Source organism: Varanus komodoensis, unplaced genomic scaffold (genome assembly GCF_004798865.1).
Source record: "Varanus komodoensis strain SLA01 unplaced genomic scaffold, ASM479886v1 scaffold9, whole genome shotgun sequence".
In the NCBI taxonomy this organism is placed as follows: Eukaryota; Metazoa; Chordata; class Lepidosauria; order Squamata; family Varanidae; genus Varanus; species Varanus komodoensis.
In genome coordinates, this window is record NW_025336598.1 from 20283197 (window position 1) to 20298233 (window position 15037).

The 15037-nt window shown below is 40.4% G+C and overlaps 1 protein-coding gene across 3 annotated transcripts in view; it reads left to right on the top strand.

Annotated features, from left to right (window-relative positions):
* Positions 1 to 1106: 1106 nt before the first annotated feature.
* The window catches only part of LIMCH1 (LIM and calponin homology domains 1), a 233810-nt gene continuing 219879 nt past the window's right edge, over positions 1107 to 15037 (top strand). For 2 of the 3 annotated variants that reach the window (XM_044418199.1, XM_044418201.1), the window contains exon 1: positions 8182 to 8342. In XM_044418199.1, coding sequence (XP_044274134.1) covers positions 8229 to 8342 — 114 coding nt within the window. In that variant the 5' untranslated portion in view covers positions 8182 to 8228. Of the gene's footprint in view, positions 1201 to 8181; positions 8343 to 15037 lie in introns of those variants that run through there. The other variant, XM_044418200.1, reaches the window with a different exon arrangement.

Below are 15037 nucleotides of genomic sequence, written 5' to 3' on the forward strand. Positions count from 1 at the left end.
TTTGCATAGTCCAAGGTGGTTCCTGCATAAGAGTAAACAAATAAACAAGAGAAAAAAGTCACTAAAATACCTTGGGTTTAAAATACTAAAATTTTCCTCCTTTTGTGATCCTTTTCTCTTGATGCTTCTGCTGGTTTTATTGCCCTTCCCTTACCCTTTCACCTTTTGCTCTAAGCTTTCTTCATTTTATCTTGTTTTCCTGTCACATCTCCTTATCTTGAATGCACACAACATTCCTTCAAGTTTTGAAATAATGAGACAACAACATTCTGGAATAAATCCAAGCCTTTGCTCCTACTTAAGTTCTTTTCATTATCCTTTTAATCTACATAGACACCTATTGAGAACACCAGAAAAAAACCCATGGATTACTAGTCACCAACACTTCCTGGATGGTTTTGCTAAAAAGAGAATGGTTATGTCGAGCCACGTGGTTTTGCTCAAAATTCCTGGGCAGCTTTCCAGCAAGTCATCATGTTTACAAGAGTAAGCACTTTGTAAAGCATTTTTACTAAAGCATTTTTCCAGCAACATATAAAGTACACAGATAATGTGTATATAGAAAGAGGATGAAGCAGACCCTAATAGACTGCTGTCACATCATCTAAGGTATTATAGCATCAGGATCCAGTTGATGGAAGTAGATATAACTAGTTACTAATATTAGCATTGGAATTGATTAGGACAATATTCCTTTTTGGCAACAGGGTCTATGCAAAGGGGGACAGAAGGGCCATTTGGCCCAGGCTTCTCATTCATGGAGGGCATCAAGTTTTAATGTGCTGAGGTAGGCCAAGAATTACCACCATTCACCAACTAGATGAAGATTGTTGGAATAACCTTGTTATACTTAACATAAACTGTAACTTTGCAAGAAAACCACATTTTCCATAATATTTGATAACTCTGCTTAGAAAAAAGCTACAAAAGTATTTATTAAATAAAAGGAACATTTATTACAAATCATTGCATTATATCTCTTTGTGCTAAATATGTTAATTTATTAACTATAAACATTTAAATCCAACAATTTTTATAACTCTATTTGATGTTTCCTCAGTTTTTAATCTACCAGGATGACTGCAAAAATGGAAGCAGCCTAGAACTTTGCCAACCTCTCAAGAGACCCATTTGGCAACAGAAAGCAGACCTGTTCCACACAACCAACCACTTTCAAAATATTACCAATGTTTATTTGAGGTAGGTAAATTAATACGTGACATGGCTTGGGTCTGTGTACCTCAATTCCCTTCTTAAATACACATACAACCCTTTTTGCATGTATTCTGAAAAGTCCCACTGTATTCAATGGTGTGCATTTTTTTTGGTAATTTTATTAGGATTGCTGCCTTATTTATCAGTAGGAATGTTTGACAATTCACTGGGGTTGCCGGTTTTTGAAGTGGGTTCTGCAGATTGGCTTTAATAGCTATTTAATCTGCAGCAGTTTGTTGGTGATCATATTTCTCTCCTTATTTATTTATTTATTTATTTATTATTTTTCAATTTATATTCTGCCTTTTTCCTATGGGCTCAAGGCAGCTTACATCTCCTCCTCCATCATATCCTCACAACAACAACCCTGTGAGGTAGGTTGGGCTGAGAGTCTGTGATTGGCCCAAAGTCACCCAGTTGGCTCCATGGCTGAGCGGGGACTAGAACCCAGGTTATCTGAGTCCCAGTTCTATGCTCTTAACCACTACACCACACTGGCTCTAATAATGCCACAGAAAGCTCTACCTGCTATTTCCTATATTTAAAATCTGCTGTTAAAGCTCAAGGGCATGTAGGGTAAGATATTGTCAACCCACATTTCCCCTTTGTTCCATTCCTGTGTGCAGCAAACTGGTACACAGGAATGAAGGAAGACTCCCCATTATTATATCTCTAGGTTAGGAAAAGTATAACTTTCCTAAGTGTTGTATGTTAATTCTGTTAATTACTGTTCTTAATAGCCACTGCACTTGACATCATAATTTGGCTATTTGGTACAGTTACTTAAGCAGCTGAGCTCAGAGAACTAAGTTCTCTATGATTATTAAATCAAATAGTGGCAAGGAAACAACACCAAGTAATGTAGGCTGCAAACCACCATTAGCAGAAGCTTAATCTCAGATATGTTTGTTGGATCAAATAAGTCACCTGCTTAAGTCCATAGATCATAGGAAAACAATAAAACAGTTGCCAAGTGGGATGCAATGGCTTGCAAATCTAGCTAAAACTTTTTTTAAAGGGTGATAAATTCTTACTTCAAACCTGACAATGATCAAGTGATGCAGCCATGCTACTCTATGAATCTACAGAGAGCTCTGGCTTAGGTTAGAATATAAATGAAATAAGTAAATAATAATAATACTTCCTAAATCCCAGCTGAGACAGGAGATGTTGGTGAAGGGAACAGACTTCTGAGCTATTCAAAGGAAGGAAATCTTGGAAAAACATTAGAATCCTGAAGGCAGGTTCAAGGAAGTGCTGCTAGACTTTCTGGATTTGTTCCAGTTCACTTCAAAATAGGGATATGGCTGGTTGTTGTCTTTGCACCAAACAATTAGTTGGAAAAAGCCTGGATGACATTCCATAGCACGTACACTGATGTGTGTAGCGCTGCACTGGCAGTATATGTCTGATTAGCACATTAATTTACTAATCTATTTCAGATGTTTAAAAAATGGCTTCCTTCTTGTCTTTCTGATTTACTAAGCCACTAGATCAAGAATATGAACATAAATGGACATATCTTTAAAATGCAATGTCTGTCTGCTATATCAGTGGATACTAGTCAATAGTACCTCCAGTACTGGAGACAGTACATATCTTATTGTGACATACTGGCTGGAGAGTGCTGCTAAAGCACCCGGTTGCCACTGAAATACCAGGCTGTTGGGCTAGATGTGTTGTGGTCTAATTCAACGCAGCTCTTATGCTCTGACAGACACACGCCAGTCTTCCCCTTTGTTCTATCATCTATCCTTTTCCTAGGAGTTTCTTATGCAGCCGAAGACTATTACTTCATTAATGCACACCTAATGGCCAGAAAAATGGTTTTTGAACATTAGGATCATCTTGTGGAGTGCCACCATGGGCAAGCACTTCTTGATATCTGTACGAATAAAATAATCTGTGCCCATAGTAGGACTTCTGGGAGATACTGCCACCTGTGTCAAACTGCCTATCAGTTGAATTCTGTTTACATTTTTACCCCATTCTTCCTCTGAAGAACTTAAGAGTGGCATGCATGCCCCACTGCGTTCTCACCACCACTCTGTACAGTAGGCTAGGAAGAATAAGTGTGTGCAGTCTCACCCAGAGACGAGAACTTGACTCTCCCTAGTTTGTCCAGTACCTCAGTCATGACAACAATATTATATCGGCTAGGTTGTAATAGTCTTGGTTCAAGTCAGAATGACGACGACTGTAGACAATTTAATGTTTAATATTTTTGTTGTCTAAGCACTGATTAGTGATTAGGTCCAGAGAGCAAAAACAGTTGAAATTAGACATTGCACGGTGAATTGTAACACATGCTAATGACAAGCTTAACAGTATGCTAGCTAGAATTAATAGCCTTGACAAGATATGTGTCTCTGATATAAGGCAACATGACAGAAATAAACAAGCAGGTGCTTGCATGCAAATACTCTACCCAATGTGCAATGCAGCAGATGTCTTTATTAAGCAGCAACATTTATCCGAGTAGCTGAAGAGGAAACTATATAGGGAGAAAATATTGCTCCGTGGTAGAACACATGTTTTCCCTGCAGAAAGTTCCAGGTCCAATTGCAGCACCTCCAGTTAAAAGGATCAAGTGCAGGTGTTGGGAAAGACCCCTGCTTTGACAGCCTGAAGGGCTGCCACCAGAGTAAACAATAGTGGAGAAGATGGGACTCGGTTTAACATGGAACTAGTCTGATTCAGTTTATAGTAGCCTATAATATATTATAGTTAACATATTAAAGTGCATTTTTTAAAATTTGAATGGTTTTGAAATCAATCATGAAAAAGATCTCTTGAATAACTACCTTCTTTAATTTTTACATGACCCTGGTGTTTTGCTCATAATTTTTAATAGATGTGTCTATTAAATGGATTGAAAGCAGAAGAAAATGGTCTGTTTCAGAAATAGTATCCAAATTATGGGGAACAACTTAATTAGCTCCTTCTTTTTGCAGTTCTCATACCTCAGTCCCCCTCCTAGCCATCCATTTGCCATATTTGAGCCCAACCTTTTCAAAGGCAGTATTCTCTCATATCCATGAACTACCATAAAAGAAATGAGTGACAGACTACATGAATGTTGCCATTTATTATTAAGATTGGCAGACTTTTAGTAGTGATGGCAGCTATTCTTGTGCCTACTACCATCAAAATAAAATGACCACAGCAACAAAGAATTCAGCTGTTTTCTGTCAATATATTTATCAGTGTTCGCAAAGTCGGTACTTGGAAAGCACTAGCATTTTTGAGGAGATGATGATGGGAAGAGTCCCACTCATACATCCTGTGGAGTTCATGCCATTTTAAAGCCATTTTCTTAAAAACACAGGACCTGGCCCTTATTGCAGCATGATTGTCCATATTCTGGCTAAGAAAGCTGCCTGACAGAAAACAGGAAAGCAGTCGAAAAAGTCCTTTCCTTGCCATGAGTGCCCTGTCTTACCACCTGAGAGAATAACAATGTTGGACAGAAGAGTAAAACCTTTGTATTAGAGATTAGAGAAATCTGTGCAAAGCCACAGGCAGATGGCAGTAAAAAAATAAAAAGTTGCCATAGCTTGGGCTATTGCTCCACTAGTTTCCATAGCAACAAGAAAGCAGAGATACTGTGTGGCACTTGCCTGGAAGAGAAACATGTTCAGCATTAGCAAAACTAAGAAAGAACCAATTCTAGCTATCATGGAAATCTTTTACTATGTCAATATACCCACTAGAAAAATCGTAGCACTTTCTCAACCTTTCTCAACTGACTGCTGTCTCATGATCACACCTGTCTCTCTCACCCACTTGGCACCAAATCCTGGAAAGATTTTGAACATTTGTAAGGCAACTCTAGCGTTTTGGATGATGTACATTCTGAATAGGCTTGGTTATAGGCTTCAGTTGCTTTATACAGTAACACTATTCACAATAAAATCACATAAGCATAGAAGCAATGCAAAAGGACACAAATAATATAAAACATATAAATTGGGTGTGCAGAAACTTAGGTCTCTAGATGTTTTGGACTTGAACTCCCAGGATTCCTGACCATTGGCTATGCTGGAATATGTAAGCCTTATATGGAGGTTGTGTGAACCTGATGAACATGGGTTATGAGAAGGTTGTTTAACCCTCATGTAACTTACCTTGGCAGGTTTGAACAACATGACAATCCTTAAATAGGAGTTGCACAGGCAATTTGGTGGCCATGAGCACTGTGGCTGCCACAGTTCATACAGAATTAAATAATGTACAGTGAAGCACATCACTGACCTTAAATTGGAGGAGCCAAGGAACTTCCAAGAGAGAATTGACTGAGAAGTTACCAAGTCAAGCTAATCAGCAGGTTTGTCAGAGGCTTGGAGGTTTGATAAAGAATTTTGATTGTGCAGCAAGTGCTAATTAGCTTATTATTATAACAGTACATTTATATCCTATCTTTGGAGGAAGATAGGATATTCCTCCATTTTATCTTCATAATAGTGACACTGTGAGGTAGGTTAGGCTGGAGTAAGTAACTGGCCCAAAGTCATTTTAGCTCCATGGCTGAGGTGGGACTAGAATGCGGATCTCACAGATTCCCAGTGTAACATTTTAACCACCATGTCACACATGGCTTACAGAAAGTTAGGTTGCTTACGTTATCTGCAGCAACGTTATTGTTAATGACCACTATTGATAATAAATATAATTGTCACTCTCAGTACTTTCTGTATTTAATTTCCTCTTGACCTCAGTGTATACTTTTCTATTGCTATATGTATATATGCATTCTCTCTATATCTATATAGAGAGAATATATATATCTATATCAATATATCTATATATTACATACAACTGAAACTTTCCCTAATATGCTATGCATCTGGTGAAGTGGTCACTAGTCTATGAAAGCTTATACCAGAACAAATTTCTCTCTAAATTTGTCATATGTGCCTTTGTTGTTTTGGTCATAAAGGCAGGTTACAAAGATTTAAATGAAATAAATACATGTACAATTGGAACTATGTCCCAGAAAATTTAGACCAAGTTTTCATAAACATTAGCTTGAACTGTAAACCTGCACCTGAATTGGGACACTTCAGGTTGTCACTGCTCCCTACTCACATAATGAAATGCTGTTGAGTACCAAACAAATTTAACCCCAAATCCTTGCACATTTAAAAAATGCTTTCTCTATAACATGTGTAGGTAAACATCTTCCCCCATAAGGAAACATTCTAACATGTGAGTCCTTTCATTATGTTTGAAGTCCTGACTGGATTTATTTGCTTATTTGGACTATTTGTATCCTATCTACTTTGGCTTGTGTATAATGAAACATGATAAAACAGACAAGAACTGCAAGGACAATGTTTTCCACAGTCTTTAGATGTCCCAGCTGCAGTTCTTAGAGAAAATAACCTTCGCCCTGAAAAGGCTGCCAGCACAGCCAATTGTTAGTCCCTCACAGAGTGTGCAAGTTTCCTTCACAATAATTTTGCTCTAGTAGTACTATGCACAGGTCCTAGAAAATTTGCGCATACAATAGAAAAAACAGCAGGAACTTATGGCATGCCTGGACAAGAGCAGGGGGACCTATTGTCCTCACTGTGGGCCTATTGTCCTAGCTTCACACTTTCCCTGCCTTATCCAACATGGCATTGCTTGCTGACTGAGTCAGCATCATGTGTACCGAGATGCGTAGCTAAAGCAACACTGATTCATATTTTGGATTTGACTAGTGCCAAAATTGCCCTGAAGATTGTCACGGATTTAAGATGGAGGATATATAGGGCTATGTGAAGGCATTTTGCTGCCTGAAAAAGGTAAGATGGTGGTCCAACACTACATTTCTCATAGGGAACCTAACAGGATGGACAGCTGAATTTTACATCAGCACTAGCAAGGAGACAATGCACTAAGCATCACCTGAGATTACCTTAGGTGGTACAGTCCAGGCTTCATGGCTCACACAGCTCTGCCTTCTAACACCATTCCGTGAGCCCCATTCTCTGCTGCCTGATACGATTCTGCCTAATGCTACAGCTAGTTGTGTGGGCATGATTCTGGCAAGAGACTCCAAATAAGAGGTTTGGTGTAATCGGCAATGGTAAGCATCAGGGGTCTTGGCTGTCTCTTCCCAGCCCAAGCCCTCAGTTCTTCAGGATGCAATCCTAAGCATATTTAGACAGAAAACACCTACCAGATTGTGCTTTAAGGCTGCTTTGGGTTGAAACAAAAATAAAAAGGGATTGACACGAGATACGGAGCGAAACACGGAAAAGATACATGTGGCTCAGAGCCTCATCTGAGTGAGGACGGTTCTCCAGTTACAGCGTCCTCTGTTTCCCGTCTGCAAGGTACACTTACGGAAGGGGACGTTCGAGTGTTCATTTTTGATGTCAGTGTAATGCGTGACCCATCATCTCTTCAGCACCAGAGAGGAAAGGGTTGTTATTGGTAGGCTATTTCCAGAAAGAGATATCCTTCTGCGTGCCTGCAGCGGAAGAGGGAAATTTGAGATGAGAACCGCCCAGCCCTGGCCGGAGCGTGTCTCTGGTCCCCAGGCAGGAGTCGCTTTGCTTTCCTGGGAGACCGAACACACCATTCTGCGCGCTTTTGATTGGCTCTCCCGCTTGGGGGCGGTGGCGAGGAGGCATTTGCAGGGACCGAAGTCATCCACCTTCAGCCCTTCTCTCTTCACTGCTGCTGCTTTATTTTTAGCCGGTAGCTCAGCTCAGCTCAGCTCCCGTTGCAAGAGGGCGCCTGGTGGGAGGGGACAAGGTAGATTTCCAAGCGCTGCGAGGAGGAGGAGGAGGAAGGCGGCTGGGACACCAGCAAAGAGGTTACCGCATGCACGAAGCGGCCGCCGCCGCCGCCGGCTGGGCTGCAGGCAGTCACCTCCTCCCTTTGCCGCGCAGCTGCTGGGAGGCGGCAGCTGGAGGGAGCCAGACGGCGGCCTCCGGCTTCTCGTGTGCCGCCCCCTGGAGCGGTCCGTTAGTCGGAGCCCAGCCTCCCTGCTGCAGCAGGGACGCAGCTCGCTGTTGCAAATGGCCAGTCCTGCTTTAGATCTGGTGGAGGACCCGACCCAACCTCAGCAGGAACCCGCGCAAGAATCCCTCCAGCCTGATCCAGCTTTGGCCGAAGCTCAGCAGTGGATCGAGGTAAGGAGCAATTCTTGCCTGCCTGGACAGATGATTAAGCCTTCCGCCCCCTGCCTCATTACCCTTCGGTGCAATGTCCATATATCATTTCCTTGCACTCCTTCTCTTTTTTCCTTCTTCGCAGCGTCTCGATAGGTCCGTGTTAGATTTGCAATTCTCGGACTGGGGAACCAGACAGTTTTGGAGCTCGCCGTCTCTCTCCCCCGCCCCCACAGTCTCTTGCAGTTTTCCTGATGGTGCAGAGTTTGCAATCGGAGGCTTGGTGTAAAATATAGCATAAGCTGTATATGAGATTAGAAAGAGCAGCAGCAAGTTAAGCCGCCGGTGGTACACATTATTAGGCGGCTGGAGGGATGCGTCCCCTTCTTCTCGCGGTCTTCGTTCTCTTCCTCTGGTCGCCCGCCCTGGCGTTTAATCTCTTAAGCGCATTTATTTCTCTTTCTGTGAGCAGAATGAAATGAAACGGGAGATCGTAAACAAGACGAGCACTAGAGAGACCCACCTTATTCTCTTCAGGACAGGGAATTGGGAGGTTCCTGGACGGAAATGGCTCTCGGTGTTGCGATGCTGAGAGCACGGTTGAAGTTGGTGTTCGTGTCAGACAGGTTCAGTATTGGAAGACGCGTGCTTTAGCAAAGGCTGGGGAGGGCGGTGGCGGGAGAGAATGAACCTGACCCACGTGGCCACGCTGGAGATGGAACGGATCACTTAATCTCGTTCGGTTTGGTCGACAGCCTCATGGTAAAGATAGCTTGTGAAACCGTGCATCTCTTTCTTTGCTGACCCGGGATATCTGTTTTTGCATGACAGGGTTTATGTAGGCAGTACAGAGCAAGAAGATGGTATAAGGAAGGAGGTGAAGTTCTATTTTCTTAATTAGTTTATATAGAGATGTGCATCCCATATTCTACATACCACTTAGAGCTGCCCACAACGATTAAAAGCAACAATTGTAATATAATAATAAAATATTAATGAGATGTCATTATGTTAATATGATAAAATAAGTCAGTGCAGCAGATAAAACAGAAGCACCGGATAAGCACTTGTCCATCTGATAAAAACAACAACACTGTAATAGCATGCTACTGGATTTTTTTGTTTTTAAATGTGTCTGCAAGATTAGGCCTACACTTCGATTAGAAAAATGCAAGTTATCTCTTGCTGAACTGCATACATTGGTGGTGTTTTGAGCACTTACAGATAGGCAGAAATTCTGCTTAACTGATATTTGAGAATATCAGAATTAACCAGAAGTAGTTTAGTACTTCTGAAACCCAATCCAAATAATGGTTACCTTCTTCAAGCAGAAAGAGAAGAATGCTGTGTAATGTGAATATTTGCATACACTTCGAATCAGCACTTCCTGCTCCCAGCTTTTTTGTGGGTTCAGGAAGACAATACTTGGTATATACCAAACTTGAGAAGCATTTTAAACATTCCCATCCAGGTAAGGCAAAGCTTCTGAATCACACTTCCAGTGCTTTATTTTTTATTACTAATACCATTATTCTTTGAGCCAAAAAGAACCTTCATAAGAACGTAAGAAGAGCCATGCTGGATTAGACCAATGGTCCATCCAGTCCAACACTCTGTTCATACGGTGGCAAACCAGCTGTCCACAGGATTCCTCAAGCATGATGGATACAAGACCTTTGTCTGCCCAAGCTCCTCAGCAGCGAATCTGCAGGCATGCCACCTCTGATAATGGAGGAAGCACATAGGCAGCAGGGGTGTTGATCTGTCATAAATCTCCCACCAGTCAGTTAAATGGGATAACCCTGGGTCCTGGTATTATGGAAGAAGGAAAAAAGCTTCCCTTCCCACTTTTTTTTCACCATGCATAATTATACATGTCTCTACCATGTCTCCCCTTACTTGCCTTTTTTCTAAGCTTAAACAGCCCCAGTTTTTGTAGCCATTCCTCATAAGGAAGTTGCTCCAGTCCCTTGGTAATTTTAGTTGCCCTTTTCTGCACTTTTTTCCAACTCAAGGGAGGTAGACCTCAACCTTCCTTTTTCAGGTAAGACAACCAGAAATGAACACAACATTATATGTGTGATCATACCAATGATTTGTATAAGGAGAGTATGATCTTGCCATTTTTGTTTTCAGTTCCTGCCTAATATGGAGTATGACTTTTTCACTGCAGTTGCGCACTGGGTCAGCATTTTTAGCAAGCTCTACCCCATCCCTAATATCCCATACTTGATCAATAACTGCTGGCTCAGATCCCATCATGTTTTACAATTTATTTTTTTTAAATCTCACAACTTTTGTGTATTCCCTTACTACTCTCATATTTTGCATCTGCTCAATTCACATGCATTTTCAAGATCAAAAGTGGTGTGGGTGAAAGGATTTCATCTCCGCTTTATACTCTCTTGTTATTCTAGATACTTTGCCTCCAGTCTGGGTTACCTCCATTGTTGGAGTCAGCTGAGGATAAGTGTCTGGGGCAAAGGGAGTAAAAAGAGCTCTGCTTCTCTTGCCGTTATATCTCTTTTGATGTTAAAATAATAAATACTTTTATACTTGTACATGCTTCCTATAAGGGCATAAGAAAAGCTAAGCTGGATCAGATCCAGGGTCCATCTGTTTCAGGACTGCTCACACAATTGTTCATGTGATCCCACAAGCAGGACACTAGTGCAAGAGTGCCCGCCTTCCCCAGTTCTCTAGTAATTGGTGTACAAAGACATGCCACCTCTGGTACTGGTTTCTCAGGTTTCATGTGAATGGGACAGATATGTGATTATATATTTGGCTGCTTGTTTCAAATAATTTAGCCCTTGGTTCTCCTGATTTAGGCTTTTGCATGCATGGCTTCTATTTATGATCCCTGGCTTCATCATTCCTAAGCAAGGAGGACTATTCTTGATTGCCAAATGTGAAAGCTTCTGTGATGGTATGATTGATTTAAGGCACCTGTCAGCTCAGTCTTTAAGGACGCAGCGATTAAAAAAAGTGAGAGAATATTATAGTCCAACCCTATACATATTTACTCATCTTCCTACTGGGAGGTGATGAGTTTAGAGATACTTTAATTTGTATAGCATTGCAGCTCAAGTCTTACTCAGATATGACTCTGTGAGCTCTTCTGCTATATATTAAAACATGCAGTTTAGACCAAACAATATCAACCTTTTGTACTAATGAAAGCCAAATGGGAAGTGATTAAGAACACAAATCTTCTGCAGAAAGGACTCATGTGAATTGAAATGCGGAAGCTTTTGCTTCTATTTTAGATTAACTGTAGCTTATGATGTGTGAACCCAGACCATTTGTGAGTAAACATAACTGTGGCTTATTGAAAAAAAACAGCTTTATAAAACATGGCTTGAAGCTTCTTTGTTTCAATAAACCATAGCTAAGTTTGACCAGAGTTTGTCTTGGTTTGGATGTCATAACTATTTGTTTATTCATTTTATTATATCCTGCCTTTTTTCTTGCAAGGAACTCAAGGCCGTAATATCATTTAGAATGTTTGTTGGCATTTTATCATAACAAAAATCCTGTGAAGTAGATTAGACTGAGAGTCAGTGATTGGCCCAGAGTCTCCCAGTGAGCCTCATAGTCTAGAGGGACTAGAACCAGGATTTCCTAAGTCCCTGCTTCCTGCTGAACTACTATGCCACACTGGCTCTGTTGTGGTTAATCTAAAAAGGAAGTTAGAGTTTCCAATCTTACAGGTATGCCAAAGAAGGGAAAGGAGAGGAAGTGTGCAGGCACATGACAGCTCATCCTAATAGTACTAAATTGTGAAAAAATTTTACATGTGCATGACACCATTAGGCCGTTGAGAGCAGGAAGCAAAACTGTTCAAAGCTGGTTTTAGAATTACAAAATATAAATTTGGGCTTCTTGATGTCTTACATATTGTAAGCACTGGACACCGTCACTTAAAAATGTAACATGGGTTCCCTCAAGTGTGTAAAATGTCAAGTTCCTTGAGAAAGGCATATCATTGTCTTCCTTCTTTTGGAATATGTAAGATGATACATAATTGTCAACTGTACTGGGCTAGCCCTAAAATTGCTATTAATCTAATAACCCTTGCACATGGATTATTTTTCTTTCTGAGCATATATAGAGCATTTGCTCTCTCTCCAGCAAGAGTGCCCCAATGGACAATTGTGGATCCATAGTTATATGACATTTTAGCTAGATAACTTTGGCAAAGAGACTATCTGTAAAAACCTTTTTATCAAGAAACTTGCTGAATAAGATGGGGGGCGCTCATCCTTGCTCGTATGGGGTGGTGCTCCCCTCGATACAGCAGGTTTATAGCTTTGGGTTCTCTTGGAGCCACCTCTGTCACTTGAGCCTTGTGGCCCCAGTGGCCACACCCTCAAGGACAAGGATAACCTGGTTTTAGCAATCAGTGCTCTAATAACTTCAAAGTTAGATTATTGCAATGTCCTTGTGGACCTGCCCTTGAATACTGTTCAGAAGCTCTAGCTTGTGCACAATGCAGTAGCCCGACTAAAAACTGGGACCAGGAAGTCAGAATATAAAACTCCAATTTGGGCCTATTTGCATAGGCTGCTTGCATGCTTTCAATGGATAAAGCTGTTTGCTTTTAACAGATAGACCTTTATGCAGCTTGGGACTGAAATATATGATGGAATGCCTCTTGTGGCATGAATCTACACTGATACTATGATCAACATCTGAGGCCTTCTTGCAGGTGCCACTTCCAAGCAAAGAAGTTCTTTTAAGTAGCGGTATCCTGATATTAACTCCACATTACAGCCCTCCTGGCACCAATGCTGTTATCCTTTCTGAGTCAGGTTAAGACTGCACTCTACTCCAAGGCAATCAGTGGAATTTAATGGCATAGGAAGGAGCATTTTTGTGAGTTGTATTTTTAACAAATCTAATATTTTATTGAAATTGTTTTTAACTCTTTAATTTATGTTACATTTTGTATACTGAACTGTTACGAAGTGCTTTACTATCTGTATTGGTGAGCTGTAATTTTATGAATTATTGTGAACCATCCAGCGTCTGTATAATACTTGAAATGAAACAAATAAGCAATGTTTTAGTTACTTCTTTGAGCACCAAGCTGTGCACCTTCCAGTAACCTTCCTTAGGGTATTGTATTTTCACAGCACCAAGGACTGCAGTGTTTTGTTCTGCAAGGGTAACATATGCATAAATTACCATATAAACATTTTATGTGATGGGATTATTGAAGGACATAACTCCTTCAACCCCATTGCATGACCTTAGCAGTATGTGAGCTATTATCTGGTAGTCGTGTATGCTTCCTTCTTTTTATGCATTTTCTGCATTTTTTGATTAATGCACAAAACAAAACTACCCCATCTGTTATGCATAGCTGGGATATCATAATGTTGTTGAAGGAGGGATGGAAATATTAGAGGATCTCATTTCAGCTGATGATACAAGCTTTCAGCCTCCTAGTTTGTAAATTTGATAATATATGAGAAGCGTTTATTTTATTTTCTTGCTATTTGCAGTAGATTTTAATATACACTACTCTTTTTATGTTCACTGGGTAGCTGCCCTTGCATTCTTTTTATGGTTGTTTCTGTTTTCTGTCAAACATGGTTAGAGGGAAGGCAGCAGTGGATCCTTCAAGGAAGGAGAATAGTATTCGTAAGATACAGCAAGATGACAAACAGGCAAGAATACTAGTAATTTGGGAACCCAATTGATTGAAATAAGGGACATCATAAACTGATTAGATCAGGGGTGGGCAATTAATTTTCCTATGGGGCCACATGAGAAACTTTGACAGTTGTTAAGGGCTGGACCAATACACTTACAGCTCTGCTCAGTATATATCTCTATAAAAACAGTAAATGAAACATTACAATGATACAATGAAAATGTGGAGCACAGAACAACACTAATGAATATTCACAAAAACATTAACATTACATGAAAAGCAATAAATTCAATTCAATTTAGCAGATCCTTCAAAATAAAAGCAGTGTAGTTGTATTGCTTGCATCTATATTACAACGATATATATTTGCATTGACTTTTAATTTGCCAGTGACCTCATGCGGGCCAGTCAGGGTCAGCCATCGGGCCGGATGTGGCCCACAAGCCGTACAATGCCCAGGTCTAGATTAGATAATGAGAAATATCTAATTCTCATTTGATCCTGATTATTGAATTCTGGCATTAAGGATTACTGAATTTTTAGTACAGTAGATCAGTATTTATGTGATCAGTATATATGACTCTTTTGTGAATGTCTGAAAGTTAGCCTGAAGGTAGGCAAAGCTTGAATGAAGGGCATGATTGCTCAGAAGGGACTTGCTTGAGAATCAAAGCGACCCCTGTTGTTTGAAAGGACAGATGATTCAGACAAATTTTTTTGCTGAAGGTGATGAACAGTCCCAAGAGTGTGTTGGCTGTAATTGGTTGTAATCTGAAGATGGGGCACATGGGAGGATGGAGGAGACAAAGGAATGGCCTGATGTGAGAGGATGGATTGGAATGTTATTAACTTATTTGTTCATTCATTTTTAGTGTCAAACATATTTGGCAGAAGGGGAAGGGTGTTAATTGGATGTTAATATTGCTTGAATGCTTGTTTTAAACTTTGGAGAAAAAGTCATACTGTACGCTGTACGTTGTATAGCGGATTAAAATTTTTTTTTATTGTTATAAAAAAGGTGTAACTTGTCTTGGATCTGCTGAAAGATAGTTCT